Source organism: Pholcus phalangioides, unplaced genomic scaffold, assembly GCF_987345545.1.
Source record: "Pholcus phalangioides strain wild (caught in Gottingen) unplaced genomic scaffold, Ppha-v1.0 ptg000014l_1, whole genome shotgun sequence".
Classification (NCBI taxonomy): Eukaryota; Metazoa; Arthropoda; class Arachnida; order Araneae; family Pholcidae; genus Pholcus; species Pholcus phalangioides.
In genome coordinates, this window is record NW_028301607.1 from 11,078,208 (window position 1) to 11,098,388 (window position 20,181).

At 41.4% G+C, this 20,181-nt stretch overlaps 2 protein-coding genes across 2 annotated transcripts; both read left to right on the forward strand.

The window, feature by feature from the left end:
• Positions 1 to 764: 764 nt before the first annotated feature.
• LOC149078135 (uncharacterized) lies at positions 765 to 2,457 on the forward strand. Its single transcript, XM_089241721.1, has one exon. The coding sequence runs from the start codon at positions 910 to 912 to the stop codon at positions 2,023 to 2,025; it is 1,116 nt and encodes a 371-aa protein (XP_089097847.1). The 5' UTR covers positions 765 to 909; the 3' UTR covers positions 2,026 to 2,457.
• A 10,314-nt stretch (positions 2,458 to 12,771) lies between these two features.
• LOC149078136 (pre-mRNA-splicing factor syf2) lies at positions 12,772 to 15,506 on the forward strand. The gene has a single exon (XM_089241722.1). The coding sequence runs from the start codon at positions 12,881 to 12,883 to the stop codon at positions 13,550 to 13,552; it is 672 nt and encodes a 223-aa protein (XP_089097848.1). The 5' UTR covers positions 12,772 to 12,880; the 3' UTR covers positions 13,553 to 15,506.
• Positions 15,507 to 20,181: the final 4,675 nt, after the last annotated feature.

The following is a 20,181-nucleotide window of genomic DNA, read 5'->3' on the forward strand; positions in this document are numbered from 1 at the left end:
TATGACATACAGTTACGTATAGGAACCAATTGCGACCGAAGACAAACGTCGTTTAAATGTGAAAGTTGTATAAAAGAAGTTCTACTGTTCATCGTAACTCCGCAATAGTGGACCAAAGTTTTGGCCCCCATGGGTGTCCGCTATCGAGAGGTTCTACTGTAGTTGTTTGTAATCATAGGTGGAGATAGACTTGGAAGTCTGAGGGGCACGGTCATTATTGCTGGGGGGGGCACGATGATGATGATGTCAATTCATATATACATATAAACATTAGATCAGCCGACTCCACCTTTGACGCTGGGCGGGGGCAATTCCCCCCCCCCCGTATCTCTGCCCATGGTTGTAATTACCGCAAAGTAACTTAGGAGTTGGTAAACAACTTCAATCCTTGACTTTAAAAGAGATAAAAATTCAAATGGGATTCGTTGAAACTCCGTGAAAAACCAGGATATTTTCCCAAAAAGTCGAGGCGGTCAAAATTACGTGAAAATATGGGAATATCACGGGAAATGTTAGCAAGATATTCATTGGCGAACACTATTTTTTAATCGATCTTGGCGGCAATTGGCGATATACCGTATTTTGGATCCGAAGTTACCTCATTTTTTTCCTCAAAAAATATGTTCAGCAAATAAAAAGCATCACCATTTCATCCGCCATTTTAAAGACATCCTTGTAGCGCCATCTGCAAAATAAATCCCACATCACGTTGTTAATCTTTTTGAAAGTTTACGGTTCTGCGTCTGGCAACGATCCCCCCTCCCGTGTATTATTCCGCCGTCCGTGAAAACTTGAAATGACCGTGTGATGATTGTAAAAACGTGATTGATCTGAATGATTGTGGCGGTTGCAGTTCATGCAAATTTAGATGAAATTTTGATTCGATTTGAGATTTAAGAAATAACAACCATGAGTGACATCACCGAAGACGCCACCAGCACCGTTGCCAGTGAGGATGTCGAAGAAGAGGAGGAGGAGGAAACGGATCGAGGAGTCATTCAGCTGGTGGTGTGCAACGATCCGGCCCAAGAGAGCACCGAGATGTTCACCGACGGCGAGACCCAGTACATTCAGATCGGCGAGGACCGAATCCTCGACGAGGGACAGGTCATACAGTTACCGGAAGGGCATCCGATACCCGAATACTACATCCAGGTCGACAACATGGGCAACGATTGCTCCTCGGACAAGGCCGAGTTCATCATCCAGGATGACGTCGATACCGAGTTCATACAGGTCAGTGATCTCTGTAAGTTACCCATCCTGAAACTCGCGCCTCAGGAGACGACCTCGGTCGAGGCGCTGTGCTCGTCGGATAAGCCCTTTTTCTGCGGCTCGTGCGACAAGAGCTTCAAGAGGAAGCGGGATCTCCAGACCCATTTCAGAGTCCACTCCGGGGAGAAGCCGTTCAGCTGCGAAATCTGTTCCAAGACGTTCACCCAGATGAGCAGCTTGCAGAAGCACCGGATCGTCCACTCCGGCGAGAGACCCTACGTTTGCCACATATGCCACAAGGACTTCACGCTGAAGGAGAACTTCTCGAAGCACTACAAGATGCACGCAGGCGTCAAGCCCTTCAAGTGTCACATGTGCGGTAAAGGTTTCACGTCCAAGTCCACCCTCAACAAACATTACATAACGCATTCGGACGAGAAGCCCTACGTCTGCGACCTTTGTAATAAAGGCTTTTCGCTCGTCGAGAATTACAACAAGCACAAGCGTATCCACCTCGGCGTGAAGCCGCACGTTTGCGGGGTTTGTGATAAGCGGTTCACGTTGGCGGGGAACCTACAGAAACATATGATGATTCACATGGGTATAAAGCCGTATATATGTGATGTTTGTGGAAAGGCATTTTCTCAGTTGGGCAGTCTCGAGCGACACTATTTTATCCATACTGGGGAGAAACCGCATGTCTGCCGAACTTGTGGTAAAGGATTCATCCAGAAAAACAATTTAGATAGGCATTTGAAGACTCACGAACAAATTAGCCTACAAATTATTGATAGTTTTAGTGTCGATTGATGTTGAGAAGAAATAATCGTTGGCGTAGATGTAATAATAATAATAATTTAAATTTTGCTAATGTTCTTGTATTTTTTTTTGTTGTGCTGTAAACCAGAGCTATAGAAATCACAGGTCGCCATGGCATCTAAGAAAATTGATATTGGCACCTAAACCTTTCTGTGTATGATTGCCGGAGCTTGACATATTACAAAAGGATCTAGTCACCAAACATTTCTTTTGGTCGAAACTAGTATTTTTTTCAACTTTTCCAAGACATAATTACTGTCTGCTATTGATAGATATGCGGATATAAATTCCAAAAATCTTGTATTGTCCTCCGATTCAAATTTTAGTAACCTCATATAGAAAATTTTAAGTGCCGATACTAATTGTTTTTTGTCAGACCTGGTGATTACTACCTTAAGCAAAATAAATACTCTTGGCTCCTCATTTTCCATAAATGTGGTCACCGCTAACAGAAAGACTTTTTTTTACGCCAAGCAATTCAAGAACCACAATTTAATGCAAGAATCAATCTAATAATATGCGGTAAGGGGTCATTCAAGTATTATGTTGGCATCGACTAGTGTGACTAGTTTTTCAGGTTTGCTGCTGCTGCTACTACTAAAAACCAGAAATGCACCTCCATATTCCTCTGCGGAACTTCTAATGAATTGGTACAGGTTGGAATGTGTGTGTGTGTAGCGCTGCCATCTGCAATCAATTTTTTTTTTGAACAATGAGTTTTTCTCAACTCGTAGAGTGAAATGGAATGAATGAGTAATTGTAGCGTTGAATTTCAGGTTTTCTGGCTTTTGATGATGGGACGGAGGTTGAATGATGCTTTCGTCATCACCCACCCTTTATGAAAATATTAAATATTCTTTATGGCATCTTACTCTGCTTACCAAAATCAAAAAAATCCTTTCCCTATTTTGTGGGCGCCTGTGAACTAACATATTCTCCCTATTGATAAGTCCTCTACAGCAGTGTTTCTCAGCTGCTGGGCCACCGCCTGGTACCAGGCCCTGGCAAGAGTCAAACCGGGCCGTGAGTGATTCATCACTTCATATATCCCTGTTTGTTTTCCATTCGCCATGTTTATGACCTGGCCTTCCGCTCAGAAAAAGAATCCTACAGAGCAACAGTCTTCCACAGGTTGAGAACCACTGCTCTACAGAGCCACTTTAGTGATCTCTAAATTTTTCATGTATCCTTCAAGTCATCTGTAACGGTAGGGGGTCACACAAGTGATCTGTAATTATGCGGCCGAACACTTGAGTAATCGGGAAATGTGCCACAGGTTACTTGAGTAATGTGGAACTGCGCTGTGGGCTGCTTAAGTGCTCTAAAACTGCCACTTAGGGGCTGTTCAAGTATTACATCATCATCGATGGGGGGTTTCCGATTTGATGACAAGGGGGGGTGGTTGGATAATGCTTACGTCATCAACCACTCTTTATGAAAACATGAGTTGGATTCAGAAATTTTGCTGACGGGGGGGAAGGGGGTCAAAAATAGCCGAAAATTTGCTTACGTAATACTTGAACAGCCCCTTAAAAGGATCTGTAAATGTGCCACGTACCGTTTAAATGCTCTAGAATTGCGCCATGGGTCACTTGAGCGATCTGTAATTATGCCACTTAGTTTTTATTTTTATAAAACTGAGTTTGAGATGGTGGGGGTTATATCATCAGATAACCCAGAGGGCCATGGGTTTAGCATACATGGCTTAAAGCAAGGCTGTAGCAGGAGGGGGCCCCCAAAATGTGAGAAAATGTCCGAAAAGATAGCCAAATCTATATCACTTTGCCTGTGGGTAGAGAATCTTTACATTATAATTATGTTGAAGCAATAATTTGAGATCAATTATCTCTGTGTGAGATTTCGAAGGAAACTGATATTGTGTGCACATAGACGGCGATTGACTTGGAAGTCTGGGGGGGGGGGCACGATGATGATGTCAGCTCATATATATACATTAGATCAGTCGACTCCACCTTTGACGCTGGGGGGGGGGGGCGGCAATGCCCCCCAACCCCGTATCTCCGCCCATGTGTGTGCAAGAGCATATGTACAATTTGATTTTGCAAGGGTGGAAAAATATTAACTGTCTGTAATGTGGTTTTCAATGATATAATTACTAAGAAATTATATAATTTAGAGTGATATTGAACGGTTTCGAATTATACAGGGTGTTCTGTTAATGGACCGACAAACTCAGGGGGTTAGTAGGCATCAAGAAGAACAAAAATTGCAGTAGAACATTGTGTCGTAAATCATGAGAGCGTGAAAAACGCATACAGGTGTCGACGTTGCGCTGGAACGAACAAAAAGTGTAATAAGTACAAAAAGATTTATTTGATTAATTTTTACAAGAGTTGTTGGAAAAGTGGTGGCCGCTGTCGTCATTGCACGGTCTACATAGACGTAAAAGTAATTCCTACAATACTACCGGAATAGTGCTAATTTACGTCGTACGCAGCACGTGGTCCTACCCCAGCGCATGCATTTCGCGACGCTGCTTATGTAAGATATGGTGAGCGAACCCACGGGCGCGGTAGCTCAGGTCTATAAGATACTCGCCTAAAGTACCAAAGGATGTTTAGAGGTGTCGCGAGTTCGATACCCGGTTCGTCCTTGTCAGAAAACTTTCCCGACAACAGAAACGGCGACATGACCACAGAAAAAATTCCAACCCCAGGGAGTCTTCATCGAAGGGTTAGCGCACCTCTGAGTCACATCTCGATGAGTATAAAAAACAAGCCTGCCATTCGGAATAAATTGCAGGTCCCGGTCTAAAATAAGCCCTCGTGTGCAGAAAATGGCCGTGGTGCGACGAAAATGATCAAATGAGTGAGCGAATGCATTCAGCGATCAACTGACATCCACTTTTCGTCTCCTCTGGACACAGCCTGCATGAGTTTATCGCGATTTTCACCCTCTCGGCGTGGTTTGCGACACCAATGTTCGATTGCAATTTTTTTTCCTCTTGATGCCTATTAACAACCCTCTGAGTTTGTCGGTTTATTAACGGAACACCCTGTATACGGTCGGAGAAATGAATTTTGCTGGGAACCCTTTATTATGAATTTATGGTGGGAAAAAAAAAATGACGAGAATCACACCCCCCCCCCCCCGTGGAGCTTCCATCATAAGATCTGGAACAATTATTTTATGAAAAATATGTAAATTAAGAGGTGCTAAAACCTCTCGTTTTGCCCTGGAGCTATGATGCTGTTGAGACGATAGTAGGAACACGCTTTTTTCGGATAAATACTCAGAATTTGTTTCCATAGAACAGTTTCATTATCAACAGGGGGTTTCACGAGAAACTTTACAGTGGAAACCAAACCTCAGCTGTAAAGGGAGGGATTCCCCCCCCCCCCCAACATTTTACTTTTGCGACACCCCGTGTTATCTTGAGAGGCACTTCAGTGGGGTGGGATACGGAATTTCCTTTTCCTTAGCACCAGTTTTTTTTCCCCTCCAGGAACCACAGCCTTATTATTACTTTCCATATCATTTTATTGCAGAAATATCCCTTCGGGAAATCACTGCTCTAAGGCACTAACCACTTTACGATCAAAGGACCTAATATTGCGTCCAAACGCCCGTGGTATTGAATTCAAACAAAGTTCACTGTTTTCTTTCCTCTCTACTGTTCATCTCGCATCTTTGTTGCAACCTTACAAATTTTTTGTTTTGTTTTTGGTATACCCCCCCTCCCCCTTTGATAGTGATTTTTTCCCCCTCACATATGATGTATCTTTCTTATAAGAGTGAAATAGAACAGGGGTAGGGTGAAGGTGGAACTTTCTGCTTGCATTCTTATCACTTTATCGTTTACACTGTCCTACTCTTTTATTTGAGTTTTTTTTTCTTCCCTTTTTCTTACGTGCGGTTAGGATAGGGGTTACTATATTGGATTCTTCGAATAGGGAGCATCCGAATTTTTTGCCAAATCACTTGTAAGCGAAGGGGTTGACCAACTTTTATGATCACGATAATCTCGCTGCAGTGTTGAGCTGGTTGAACATTTTCAGAACGCGCATGTGCGTTATGAGAGGACAGGGCCGTCATTTCAACTTTTTCGGGGGGGGGGGGGGGGCGGCAAAGAAAATAAAATGTACTCAAGGTATGCTTATATATATTTGTATATATATATTACCATTTGTAGTGTATTTTCAAAAGCCAGGGGAATTTTGGGGGGTAGTTTACCACTTTGAAATACAAATGAAGCATTTTACTGCACTGTATTGATATACATGCGGGTTGTTGAAGAATAAGGACGGATATCGGTTGCGTCTTCGAATGAGGGGCCGTATATATCGAATTTCGGAGTTTCTATTCTTCTACGGGTTTTCTCCCCCTCTGGTTACATACTGGAAATTACGGTACTTTCGCGGCTATCTACTGGCATTCGAGAAAATGGGGGAGGGGGGGGCTTACAAAAAATACTTATACACTTATTTGCCATGATTAGGCTGACCATATTTCCTCGAGAGAAATACGGGACATTGAGATTCCAAATACGGGAAAATACGGGACATTGCCAATTATCGCCAAAAATGACGCCAAAACCAAGCAAAGTTGCCAAATATTGTTAAAATTACGGTAAAATCACAATGGTGGGAAATGAAACATTACTGCAAATTGCAGTGGATTAAAATGAATTTCACGAAAAAAACGTTCACCAAGACAAATGTGGGAGATAAATATTCTCATTTATAGTTGTAATTATCATAATATAGTTTATTAGTTGAAAAATAATTTCAATCTTTGACTTCAATAAAGAATAAAAATTCAAGTAAGCGTCGTGTAAAATACGGGAAAAACCGGGACACTTTTGCGAAAAAGTCGGGACGACCAAAAATACAGAAAATACCGGGACTGTCCCGGGAAATACGGGACGTATGGTCACCCTAGCCATGATAATAAATCTTTTCAAGAAACCCGAAGAGAAAGTCGGCCCCGAGGAGGCACGCCACGTCCCTGGGTGGACCCCCATAGACTCCTTCCCACAAACAGGGTCGATGCTTGGTCAGCGGGGGAAGATCACATTTTGGCGCTCTTTGTATTGTTTGGTGCCCGCTTGCCCACCCCCACTAGTTGCGGCCTTTCCCACAAGAGTAGGCAGGACTGCAACCAGATGCTTAGTCAGCTGGGGTAAGGACGCATTTTGGTGCCCACCCTCTCTGATCCGACGCCCGGGTCACAAGACACGCTGCTCCCGAGGGCCGCAACTAGAGGGGAGCAGACACGGGACGATAATTATCTTTTTATGTGTACTTTCCCACATTATAAAGTTACTACAGAGGCGGGGGGGGGGGGGCATAAAAAGTTTGGCCTGGAGGCGTACCACAGATCTTAGCCTAGGAGCCATGCTGTAGGATATGGTATCCATGTTTTTTCTATAAATTGGTTACAGAGTAATGAATATATAATGAAAGAGTATAATGAGTATATAGAGCAGTGCCCATGTGCGGATCCAGACGGGGAGCGATCGCGCCTCCCAAGAGCCGAATATATGGGAGAAATTTGTCTGTCCAATTAAATACGGATGAGCCAATGCACCTACACAGGAAGTCGCTTGGATCTGCCTGCCTTCACTCCATTCGAAGCTGAAGATGTCTGCCGCGGCTTTATTCGCAGATAAAGATATCTGTCTCGGCTTCATTAGCAGCTGAAAATACTTGCGTTCGTTCCATTCGCAGCTGAATATTTCTGCCTCCACTCATTTCGAAGCTGAATATTTGCCTCTGCTCCATTCGCAGCTGAAGATGTCTGCCTTTGCTCAGGAACGGATCCAGGGGTGAGGGCGATAGGTAAGAACCGAATAATATTGGAAAATTTTCTGTCCCGTAAAATACGGGACGGTCCAACGAACTTACACAATTCGCTTCTCCCGACACATCGACCTGGATCCGCACCTTGGCACCTGCCCCATACAGCCGCGCAGGTCGCACGGCCAAAGAACAGTCCCTAGTTAAGAACACCGATTATGGTTTCTTTAATGAATTGTTTCCAACTCTGCTTCAACATTACAAGAGGGTGCCAAAATGCGTGCATGACACAGCTGACCAAACCTGTAGTTGTGGCCTTGAGTCTACGATGGTCTTAAGGTGGCCTTGATGTACAAATGGGTAGGGACAGAAAAGAGAAAGGAATCTCTGCCCGTGCGGCATCTATTTTTGGTGCCCCCGATGACGTTTCTTAGCTCAACAATTTTTTTTAACCTTCCAACTCGGATTTGGCACCCCTTCCTAGAGAGGTGTCGCATGTGGCTGCACAGGTCACACGACCTTTGGGAGGGCTAAAAGGCCTGATTTCCTATAATTTTTGTTTTTTTCATACCACAAATTCTTTATCGAGGGACCAGTGGAAAATCTGGCCTCTAAAGTCCCAACAAAGTTCCCAGCTTAGCGACCTCTGCTGCAGAACGTGGGTGCGGTAAATTCATCCAATCTTCCCGACTAGTCCAGTACGTTCTATAGATATTGTATCTAGGAAGTAATGAGTCCCGTATATACCGGGTGATTCGAAACGTTACGCCGTCCGCCCCAATAGCAGTTTCTTTTTTTTTTGCCTTGTAGCATTTGCAGCGAATTCACAATAGCACTAACAATTTTAAGAGAATTATAATCAATTTAATACTCTAGAATACACTTTAAGACATTCATTTTTAAAAACATTGTTGGTGCTGCTATCTACTTTCAAAATCTGAAGTGCCTTATGTTGTGATGACGAAGCTCAGATATAAAAAACTAAATTCTTCGTTCAGCTTTGCTCCTTATAAACAAAGCTTATAAACTGACCAGAAAGATCAAACTTACAGTTCAGTAATTTTTTCAAGACCCAAACATCCAAAACAAATTACCTCCACATAAGCAGACGACAGGTAAGATCGTAAAAAGTGAATTTTCTACTCTTCATTTTATAACAACGTGCTGCCATCTAATCTTAAATTTAAAAGTGACTCATGTGGTGATGATGAAGTTTAAAGTAAAAAAAACTATATTCTTTATTCCGCTCAGTTCCTTGTAAAAAAAAGCTCATAAACTGAACTGGAAATTTAATCTAAAAGTTCGGTTAATTTATTTGAGCATAAGGAGACGTCCAAAACAGAGAACATCTTAATGAGCAGACGACAGACAAGAAGTCGGTTCCCTACAAGCTAAGCTCACAAACAGAACTGGAAGTTTGAACTACCAGTTCAACTATTTTTTCAGAACACAAGGAGACGTGCAAAACAAGTAACCTGGAGAGAAGCAGACGACAGAGATTCTTAGGCTTGCATCGAGCTCATATTACTCACTAAAGCCAGATTTTCCTAGGAATAGGTTTTTTGCGCCGCGTGAACCGAATTAGACTATTTCGCGCCGACAGAAACGAGTTACATAACCACGCTACGCGTTTGTGTTTTCCTAGCGAGGCGCGTCAGATCAGGGCGACTATATAAAGTATATGGCTTTGGCATCAGCTACTCTGTCGTCTGCATGCTCCGGTTTGAAGGGAAGGAAAAGAAAACACACAAGAGTGAAGAGAATATCGGCAAAACCGCGGCGCACGAGGCATTTGACTCCTCCAGAAGCAGTGGGCCAATCACGCCCGACGTAAAGCGCTGTCGTGAGCCGTATTGCGCTCTGTAAGAAAACAGTCATACTGTTTTTCTTATTGGTGAGTGGACGGCGTGTCGCGCTGTGTGATTCACGTTGCGTGCGGCACGGAAAACCTGCTCTTAGGAAAACCCGGCTTTGGGGATATTACTGGAGGGAGCATCCATCCGCCGCGACGGCAGCGACATCAAATTCAAGGAAATCACGTGACTCGGTGAAAACAAAGTTCCCGCCTGGCAATTTGGCCATACAATACAAATACAACGCCACAACAGGCAAATTGCCCAACGAGGTGGCTGACTTAAGAACATCATGGATCCCCGAGCCCCTACCTACTACTGCCAAACCACACACGAATTTTTCGAGAATTTTTCAGGTAGAGTCTTCAAAAAATCCCTTGGCTCGGGGGGGGGGGGTGTTGGGCATGATGCTGTTAAGACGATCCTGCCTGTCAGCCCCACCCTTGTGGGCGTTATGGAATTCCAGGACTTGATTCCTTTACTATATCAATTCTATTTTTTATAGATTCATATTCTCAATTCTATTCTATCAATTTACATTAATTATTACAAAAACAGCAATAAAAAATACGAAAAATGATCAAAGTTATCGAATTGCAACGTATATTTGATAAAGAGATGATGAAGCGCTTTAAAAGTATGACAAAAATTTATGTCTTTTCAATATGGTTCGAGCCACAATACGGCAGGTGGACCACGCTAATTATTATTAATAATTTATGAATTTTGTGAAATTAATTTAAATGCCATTCCCTCTCAATGGTTCGTGTTTGATTACGATCCAGACTATCAATGCGTTCCTGGAATAATGAAGAAAAATGAGTGTAATAGGATGCTTTCTTTGTGAAAAAAAATTTCCCGTTCAAGATTTACGTTCGTAATTCGAAAAGTTTGTAAGTCGGGGAGCAACTACATAAAATTTTTTTGAGGGGGGCTACACAAATTTTTTTTTCCATTGGGCAGCGAAATTCTCTAAAGCCGGACCTGTCTCCGATTTTTGAATTTAAATATCTCATGGAATAATGAAGTTAAAAACATGTAATTTGTTTGTCGAGCTCAGAAGAGAAAGAGCAACAACTGTCTAATTGGAGGTTAGGGACGGGGGGATCGTATAAAAATTTAAATTTTTTATTTTGTGTACACTGTATTTTCATCTTCAAAACTCGTAAAGGGTGATTTCTGGTCACGTTTTGAGAATTTTTTATATTAGAACCATACCACTACGACGAACGGTTGATGAGATAAAGGCTGTAACAACACTCCAAGGGGAAACCATTGAATGTTAGAATGGCCATAATATTACCAATAGGCAGGGCCGCAAGTAGTGGGGGGGGGGGAGGAGCAGACGGGTCTGGTGTCCCGGACGCATCGCAAAAAGGGGGGGGGGCAATTTCACCATTCCACCTATCCTTCAGCATTACGAGGGGGGAAGTGCCTAAATGAGTGGTTGCCCCGGCTAACCAAGTATCCAGTTGCGGCCCTGTCAGTAGGTATCTTATTTTTTCTTTTAGATACATTCTCAAGTTTGTGATTTACACCTGGTAGAATTTATTTTACTTCTATAGATCAAACTACACAGTTGATCTACTAATGACCCACAAAAATCATGTCCTTATTCTGTAGACCTTGGTATATTGCATGGGCCCCATCTGGGCACCTGGTTCCGATTTTGAAGAGTAAATATGCAAATAGGTAGGTAGGAATTTTTAGCTAGGTTAGTAGTGCCTCTCTCAGAAAAATCGCTGTGTTATGTGGGCGTATGACAATGTTAAGACAGCCCTGGGCGTACTTTATGAAAATTGTTAAAAGCTAATCAAAAACTCAGCAAAATAATGTGGTCTAGTTTTGCAATATTATGAGTTTCTCATCTTTTGTGCCATCCTTGTTGATAATGATCTTCAACTATACAATCAAGTGTTCTAAAAATTTAAAATTTTAGGATCTTCTATCGGATGATCGATGTTAAAAAACAATTGTACATTATAAAAAATACCATTTGATATATTTTTGTGTGGTGCCCCTTTAGTACTGATGCCCTAAGCACGTGCTTATTTTGATTAATGGTTAATCCGGCCCTGCATACGGTGTGTAAATTCGCCTCGTTCCTACAACATTGTGAATACGCAGTTTTTGAACAACCTTAAATGATTTTGGAATGCTCATTCAAATTGTAAAAAATTTTCCGAGATCGTTGAAAAAAAAAAAAAACAGACTCTGTAAAAACTCTATCTTGAATATCCACAGTTTTGTCATTTTGTTGCTATGCGGTATAGTCACCGTTTCGCATTGCGAAAATCATGGGGGTGTGTACGCAGAATCCGCGTTTTGAAGGACACAAGGATTTCTTCCACAGAAATTGTAGATTAAGAGGTGTCGCGAGTTGATGTATTGATGCGTACCCATTTGCTTTGAAATTATTCTTTTCTAGATAACTCTAGGTGACCTCGGGCAAACGATGACCAGGGCTGTCTTAAGAGCACCATGGGGCCCCCGGGCCAAGTGGTTTTTCTGAGGCCCTACCGGGTAAATTATAGAAAATTTCAACCAAATCTCATTTTGTGAGGCCCCTCTTCTCTTGAGGCCCCCGGGCCGTGCCCGGGTAGGCCCATGCGTTAAGACGGCACTGACGATGACAAGGTCGCATTGCAAGACCGAAGTCGTGGGTGAAAAAGTAGAATCACTGGCTCAGCCACGACCACCTAGATTATATAGGAGGTCGTGGCCCCCTAACAAAATTTGTTTTTGAGGTGGGGGAGGGAACTGAAATGGCGTTAACCCCTAAAATTCAGGTATCATGAACCCGTTGCTCGTGAGCAAAATATAGTCAGAAAACTAATCTTGATCAGTATGACCATATTCTAAAAACCGGCTCGTTTCATTGACTTCTAAAGTGCATTTAATGATTGAGTTCATGATTGATATCTTTCCAAGTAAATTTTGCCGGGTTACTTCTTTACAAGATGAGCATTTTCACTAAAGTGATAAAATCATCGAATACTATACATTAAGCAAGAATTGTGGGACGTATGGTCAATTGCATTACGAATCAATGTATCATTTGATGACGTCACATTTCTTCTATTTATTTATTTTTCTATATTTCGTTCCAGTTTTTACAAAGGCGATAACACCAAGTATCTTTCTTTCGCTGTTTATTTATCCGCCATCTTGTGAGTAGTCATATTTTGACGTCTTTACTATTGAAACTCGTTGGCATAAACGTTGAGGAACGTCATGTCTAATAAATACACAGTTCACTCGGACCGGATGAGGAAACTGAAAGAGCTCCACGCCCGACGCAACGAGGCTCGCATGTTGAACCATAAAGAGGTCGTGGAAGAAGATCGTCGCATGAAGCTTCCGTCGAATCACGAGACCAGACAGAAATGGGCCCAGCATTTCATCGAAGAGGCCGAGAAGAAAGAGCAGGCCGCCGCCAGGGGCGAGAACTACGATCGTCTGAAGCTGCTGGAAGTCGGGGCCGAGGAAGCCGAGAGGCTGGAAAGGCTTAAGAGGAAGAAGAACCCAGACCCGGGTTTCTCGAGCTACGAGGACGCCGCAGCGAGGCAGTACGAGAGGCTGACCAAGACCATGAAGAAGCCCGACATCGAGGCCTACGAGAGGGAGAGAGAGAAGATGGGAGAGGAGTTCTTCTACCCCACCAGGGACACCATAATACACGGCTTGCATAAGGACAGCAAGGAGAGCATAGATCGGCTCGTCGAGGACGTCGAGAAACAGATCGAGAAACACGCCAAGTTCAGCCGCAGGAGGCGATACAACGACGACGCCGACATCAACTACATCAACGAGAGGAACATGAAATTCAACAAGAAGCTCGAACGCTTCTACGGCAAGTACACCACCGAGATCAAACAGAACTTGGAGAGAGGAACCGCAGTGTGAAGTAGCAGTGTCAACAACACTATTTGCTATCTCATCGATTTTTTTATTGTAAAATAACTCTTCGTATGTCATAGCATGTATGAGACGGTGTAGGATTTGGTATATTTTATAGCGATGCTGATGTTTATACAGTGGAACCTCCCATAACGGTTCTCCATGTTAGCGGACACATTTTGTGAGAGCTATAGTAAAACTTCCGCTGCCCTTTGGTGGGAAAAATGTTCAAAAGTATGAGAAGTCGCCGCCAAGAGCGAGACAAGTCATGCTTTCATATGTCTTTCTTGCCAAAGAAGAAAAATTGCCAATAAGGTATAACATTATTACTGTCAAAATAATAAGAAACGACAAAATAATATTGTCAGATTAAATAAAGGATTCGAGATCAAAAATATAACATCTTAGACCAGATACGGAATTGAATATAATAAAAACCAGGACTCGCGTGTATATATATATAAACAGCCATCTCTTTCTTTTGATATAAATAAATATCTTTAGTATAAAATAATCTACACTCGTTCTCATGACCCCACGTCATAGTGAGTCTGCATGCTTTTGTATGAGTAATACCCTGTATGTATTCCAGGGGGCACCAGAAAAAGTTTTTAGGAGCTAAAAAAAATTTATCAACTAAAAACTGGTTCAAAATGTTATAACTTTTTTAATTTTTCCAGGGCACAGCTGACCCCTTCCATGTTGATAGATATGGGTTTCAAAAACTGTGTAGTCTTGACTCCAATTAATAGCTGCATATAGGAAATATTAGGTGCCATGGCAACCTGCCACTTGTCCAGCCCTGATGTATACCTATAATGTCCGTTTTTGACAGAACGATGTGAGCATTGACTGTGTAAAACTCAGACTATCTTTTAAATTATGCAGCGATCAGGGCAGAAGAAAAACTCTGGGTTTGGTCAAAAATAATCTCTGGGCATAGACAGGCTAGAAAAAAAAAGAAAAAAAAAAAATCGCCAAAGAAATACGAGATTATAGCCTAGCTGTTCTCACTTTTTTAATAGGCAGAGGATATGTATATTACATGAAGCCAGACGTTTATTCAGTGTATGGTTGAAGACTTACAGCGATGTCATGCTCCTTGCAGGATCTTTTATAGACACATGGGCACCAGACTTTCATTTGGTGTACAGCAGATTTAATTGTCATGTCACTGGCTTGCTGTATCTTTCCAAAATATAAAACAAATTGTTATCACTCTTATATTTAATTTGCACAATACGATTTCGCTTGTATTTTATCATGATGACACGCTCAGGACCGATGGCCGTGCTCAGCTCGCTGATTCACAAGGGTTGCTAAAACTATCAAACACTTCATCGGCTATGAAGATTGGCAATTTTGGCCCGAAAAAGTCACCATGTTGATGCTGATCCCGCTTATGAGAAATTAACCAAGGCTTACGTCGAGGCGGCCCTTCGAGGATGACTGGGTGTTTATTATCAGCTTTGTTTTTTGCTTGAATACAAGCAAAAACAAAAATGAATTAGTATGATTAAAAAAATCAAGGACAAAAGTAAAAGAGGAAAAGAAAACTAGAGTTTCGACCAGGATTCGAACTCTCAACCTTCTTACTGCCAGATCTATACTGTACAAATTGGACTAACAGTACATTTTAGCCAAAGTCCTTATTTAGTTTATATTCTTGAACATTCATTTGTCATTAATGCATATGCACTCTCAGAATGGACAAGTGGTTTCACTTCTTGTTCTGCCATACACCGAATAAAAATGCCCAGTTTCATATATATCCACAGCATCTCAGTGTATTTTACTAACCTGTTTGCAGAGTTTTCTGTCCCATGGGTGACCGTTATTGAGAGGTTCTACTGTGTGCAAAGATTGTATTATCTAATCGTTGTCTAGTGGAGATGCAAACATTATAAAATTAAATTATGAAGCTTTACACCATATTAAACAATAGCTTTATTTTACCGTATGTTTTTTAAAAAGTTTTTGAATTTTTGACTGATTTCACGTGAAGTGAGTGTCAATTTGGCAAATTTTAATCATGCTAATTCAAAAGCGATAGATTCCTAATGTTCATGGTATACCACTGCTTGATGACTTTTATAATGGCAGAACCGATTTGGCCAAATTTGTTAGGACTACCGGCAGGACGATAAGAACAAATAACATTTGAAAAACCCGCTAGAACAATGATTTTTGGCTGTTCTTGGCACAGAAAATTTGGCAATAAAAGGCCAGTTGGGAATTGGCCCAAAAGGCTGATGTACATACACGACGTTGTGTGTTTCTTTCTGTGTATGGCGGCTGATTTAGCAGAAATGTCATATGGATTGTCATACTTTTTAAAAACAAAGTATGGTATGTACTGCTTCCAATGGCGTGTCGTATCTTTCAAGCACTTGAAGTTAAACTACCTTTCAAGCCAGCATTAGGTGTACCACATAGATTATAAGCCACGTTTCTACAGGTTTGTGTGGAATCAGCACCAATTCCAAAATGGTCTACAGCATAATATGTAAGTAGCAAAGAAAACTGCTGAGAAGGAAAATCGAAGATTATAAAAAACCAACTAAATGAAAGGAAGAGAAAAAAAGCAAAAGTTACAAGGTGTATTCGCCCACCAGTGGGCCTTGCATGCTGACCTCCAAGCACGCTGTCACCTGAGCTAACTGCATTTGCCATTAGTAGTTCTAATGAAACATTCCATATCAACTTTGGCAGCATGAATATTACATCACTTCCACTTAGTCTTCTGCTGTACACTGGATAAAGTTACATATCCACAGCGAATTAAATAATGAGTTAGTTCCTAACATGGTTTACCTTTTCTTCATCAAGTTATTTGATTATCCCAAAGCTGCAATGTCCCCAACATCGTCTTTGGAATATTTTCAAATGTTAATGGGTGTTCCTATTATACCACCTGTGAACTTAGCAAATAGAAATAATGCCAAATCAGGTCTGGCGATAAAAAAAAAAATAGTCGTCAAGCATTATGCAGTGTATTGGGAATGTTAGTTTATTTGAGGCTTCAAACCCAGTTAGCGGCACACTGGTGAACGACTGAAGTTGGTGTTTTTTGTAATTTCCTAATTTCTAGGTGCGAATACAAGCCAGTCTTCCATTTGAAAAAAGTCTCTTCACAGGGAGCAGGCAGACCTTCAATGCGATACTTACATGACATGGTAATTCAAGCATTCACTTCAAAATATGAAAAGCAGATGGCAGCAAAGGCACAATTCTGACTATATAAATACATTAAGGCTACACATGCATGCACAACATGTTTCGACGTGTATTATTTTGCTAGAGAGGAATGTGTAAGAGGTGCATATATGATTAAGTAGTAACACACATATTTTGGGAATCGCCCAAAAATGATAAAAAAATAACATGCAGTGAAACCCGGTCACAACAACACATCTCTGCATCAATTTTTTATCAAATCTAGTTAAAGAATACAGGAATCATTGTTGTCCTGTATTGAGCTCCTTCAAGTACAGGAATATTCTGTACAATAAATCTCTCTAAATTGTTGAGATTTTGAAATCCCCACAATATATATATTTTTTAAATCTCGGAACAGCCTTCAGTATTTAAACTTGTCACACATACAATCGATTTATCATTTTCGCTACAAATTAATTACCTCAAGGGGGCCACGGAAGAAAATGGAGCCGTGACATGTGGTTTAGAGGGCTTCAGAGAGCTGAGAAGAAAAATTAAGGTGTGAAGAAATAAAGCTTTTATATTAGTGACATAAACACTTACAGAATCCAACAAAACCACCCATAAAACCAGGGCCGTCTTAGGGCAGGGACCTACCCGGGCCTCACCGCCTACATTTTACAACAAGTTCCCTAGGATGAAGTTTTTCGCAGGTCCCTGGCTAGATTTTTCAGACCCTCTTCTCTATATTGAATTATATTGTGAAAAATAAAAAATGATGAAAACCATATCAGGCCTCGGGCTGCAGCTCTGACTGTCCCACTCTTGTGAGGGGTCATGTCCGGGGCCCTCATGTCCATAAGTAAGGTAGGTAATATTTGTATGGTACAATAAATTTTGAAAATAAGTAGGAAATGTGTAGGCTGTTTATTTCCAGCTAAGTATGGGACTAACATAGCATCACTTTGCCTGAGGGGGGGGGGGGCAGCGTTGAGACGGTTCTGATAGAACTCGCGGGGAGATCAATAAATTCTAGGCCAGTGGTCTTTATGCCAATTTTCTTTGCAAAATTTTTGTTCAGTATAAATTCAATGAAAAAATTATTTCAACAAGTATAAAGGATCTTGCTTCTAGATGGGAGTTGAAGACTCGGGTAAGGCAGGGGGCCACGGGCAAAAAAAGGTTAAGAAACACTGTTATAGAGGGTACATAGCCAACACCTCATCACAAAAATTACTGGTGAACTGTTGATCCTAGAGGCATACTTCCAGTTAGAAAAAATATCCAAATAACATGTGGATTTCACAGACATGTCATTCATATTGCAAGGGGTTTTATATTTATTAAAATAAAAAAAACTTTTTATACAGACACAGTGTTCAAAAATCCAATTAGAAAGTTATCCTGTCGCTCCTGAGGCCAACCGAAAAAAAAATTCCATGTTTCTAAGCGCATTGCAGTATTTACTGAAATATTTGAATTCAAAAATCAGAGAAAAGTTTGGAAAGACCAGCATAAATGAGGGAAGAAAGTTTTTTTCTTAACCCTCCCCAGTTTTTGAATTATAATATTTCAGTGTGTATTGCATTTAGAAACATGGAATTTTCTTGTTGGCCTCAGGAGTGACAGAAAACAACTTTCTAGTTGGGTTTTTGAGAAAAGGATGTCCATATAAAAAGTTTATCTTAATTCAATAACTATACAACTCCTTGCAATATGAATGACGTATCTGAGGTCCCAACGTAATTTGGATACTTTTTCTAATTAGAAGTATGCCTCTAGGATCAATGGTTCGTCAATAATTTGCAGCACATGATGTTAGCTATGTACCCTGTATAAAGAAATCAGTTGATAAAAATTGATTTAAAAAAAATCAAGAAATCAGATTTTTTATATATTTTTGACACCTTGAAATATTGACTAAGTAGTTTTCATAACAGTTATATAAACTGAATAGCCAAAAAAACTGGTACAGGCATGCGTATGCAAATAAAGAGATATGGAACCAATCAGAGTACAGCGCTGCAGTCGGCAATGCCTATATAACACAACAAGTGTCTGGCATAGTTGTTAGATCGGTTACTGCTGCTACAATGGCAGGTTTTAGAGATTTAAGTGAGTTTGAACGTGGTGATATAGTCGGCGCACGAGAGATGGGACATAGCATCTCCGAGGTAGCAATGAAATTTGGATTTTCACGTACGCCCATTTCACGAGTGTGCCGTGAATATCGGGAATCCGGAAAAAAAATTAAATCTACGACATCACTGCGGCCGGAAAAAGATCATGCAAGAACGGGACCAACAGCGACTGACGAGAATCATTAAACGTGGCAGACGTGCAACCCTTCCGCAAATTGCTGCAGATTTCAATGCTGGGCCATCAACAAGTGTCAGCATGCGAACCATTCATCAATATGGGCTTTCGGAGCCGAAGGCCCACTCGTGCACCCTTGATGACTGCACGACACAAAGCTTTACGCCTTGCCTGGGCCCAACAACACAGACATTGGACTGTTGAGGACTGGAAACACGTTGCCTGGTCTGACGAGTCTCGGTTCCAATTGCTTCTAGCTGATGGACGTGTACGAGACAACCTCATGAATCCATGGACCCTACATGTCAACAAATGACTGTTCAAGCTGGTGGAGGCTCTGTGATGATATGGGACCCCGATACAACTCTGACAGGTACGTAAGCATCCTGTCTGATCACCTGCACCCATTCATGTCCATTGTGCATTCCGACGCACTTGGACAATTTCAGCAGGACAATGCGACACCCCACACGTCCAGAATTGCTACAAAGTGGCTCCAGGAACACTCTTCTGACTTTAGACACTTCCGCTGGCCACCTAAATCCTGGGATACATGTCTGGGATGCCTTGCAACGTGCTGTTCAGAAGAGATCTCCACCCCCCTCTTACTCCTACGGATTTATGGACAGCCCTGCAGGATTCATGGTGTCAGTTACCTCCAGCACTACTTCAGACATTAGTCGAATCCATGCCAACTCGCAGGGACCCTACACGATATTAGGCAAGTGGACCAGTTTTTTTGGCTCTTCAGTGTAGTTCTCTCATTTTCATTTACATGCTATAGTAAACTTAGAGATATTTCTTTTGAAAAAATCCCATTAGCATACCAAACTACTAAAGATCCCATTTATCATACCAATGTCAGCTAACAGTCTACATTTAAAACAGTATTGAAATTTGTACTTGATAACAAAAATCCAAAATGTCGTATTATGTAACATTCAGTCATTAATTTAATCAATTCAAATATTCTGCAGAAAGGCCTTTATAAAATATTACTTCACTTTGAAAAAGAACCGCCTTGAATGAACAAAAGTGTTTATTACAAGCTGTGAAAAATTTCTATGTTGCAGCATGATCAAAAAGGCACGGAGAGGAAAAATTAGGGTTGTGAAAAAATTGTAGAGTTTTATCATTGCTTTTGAAAAGAAACATGTTTC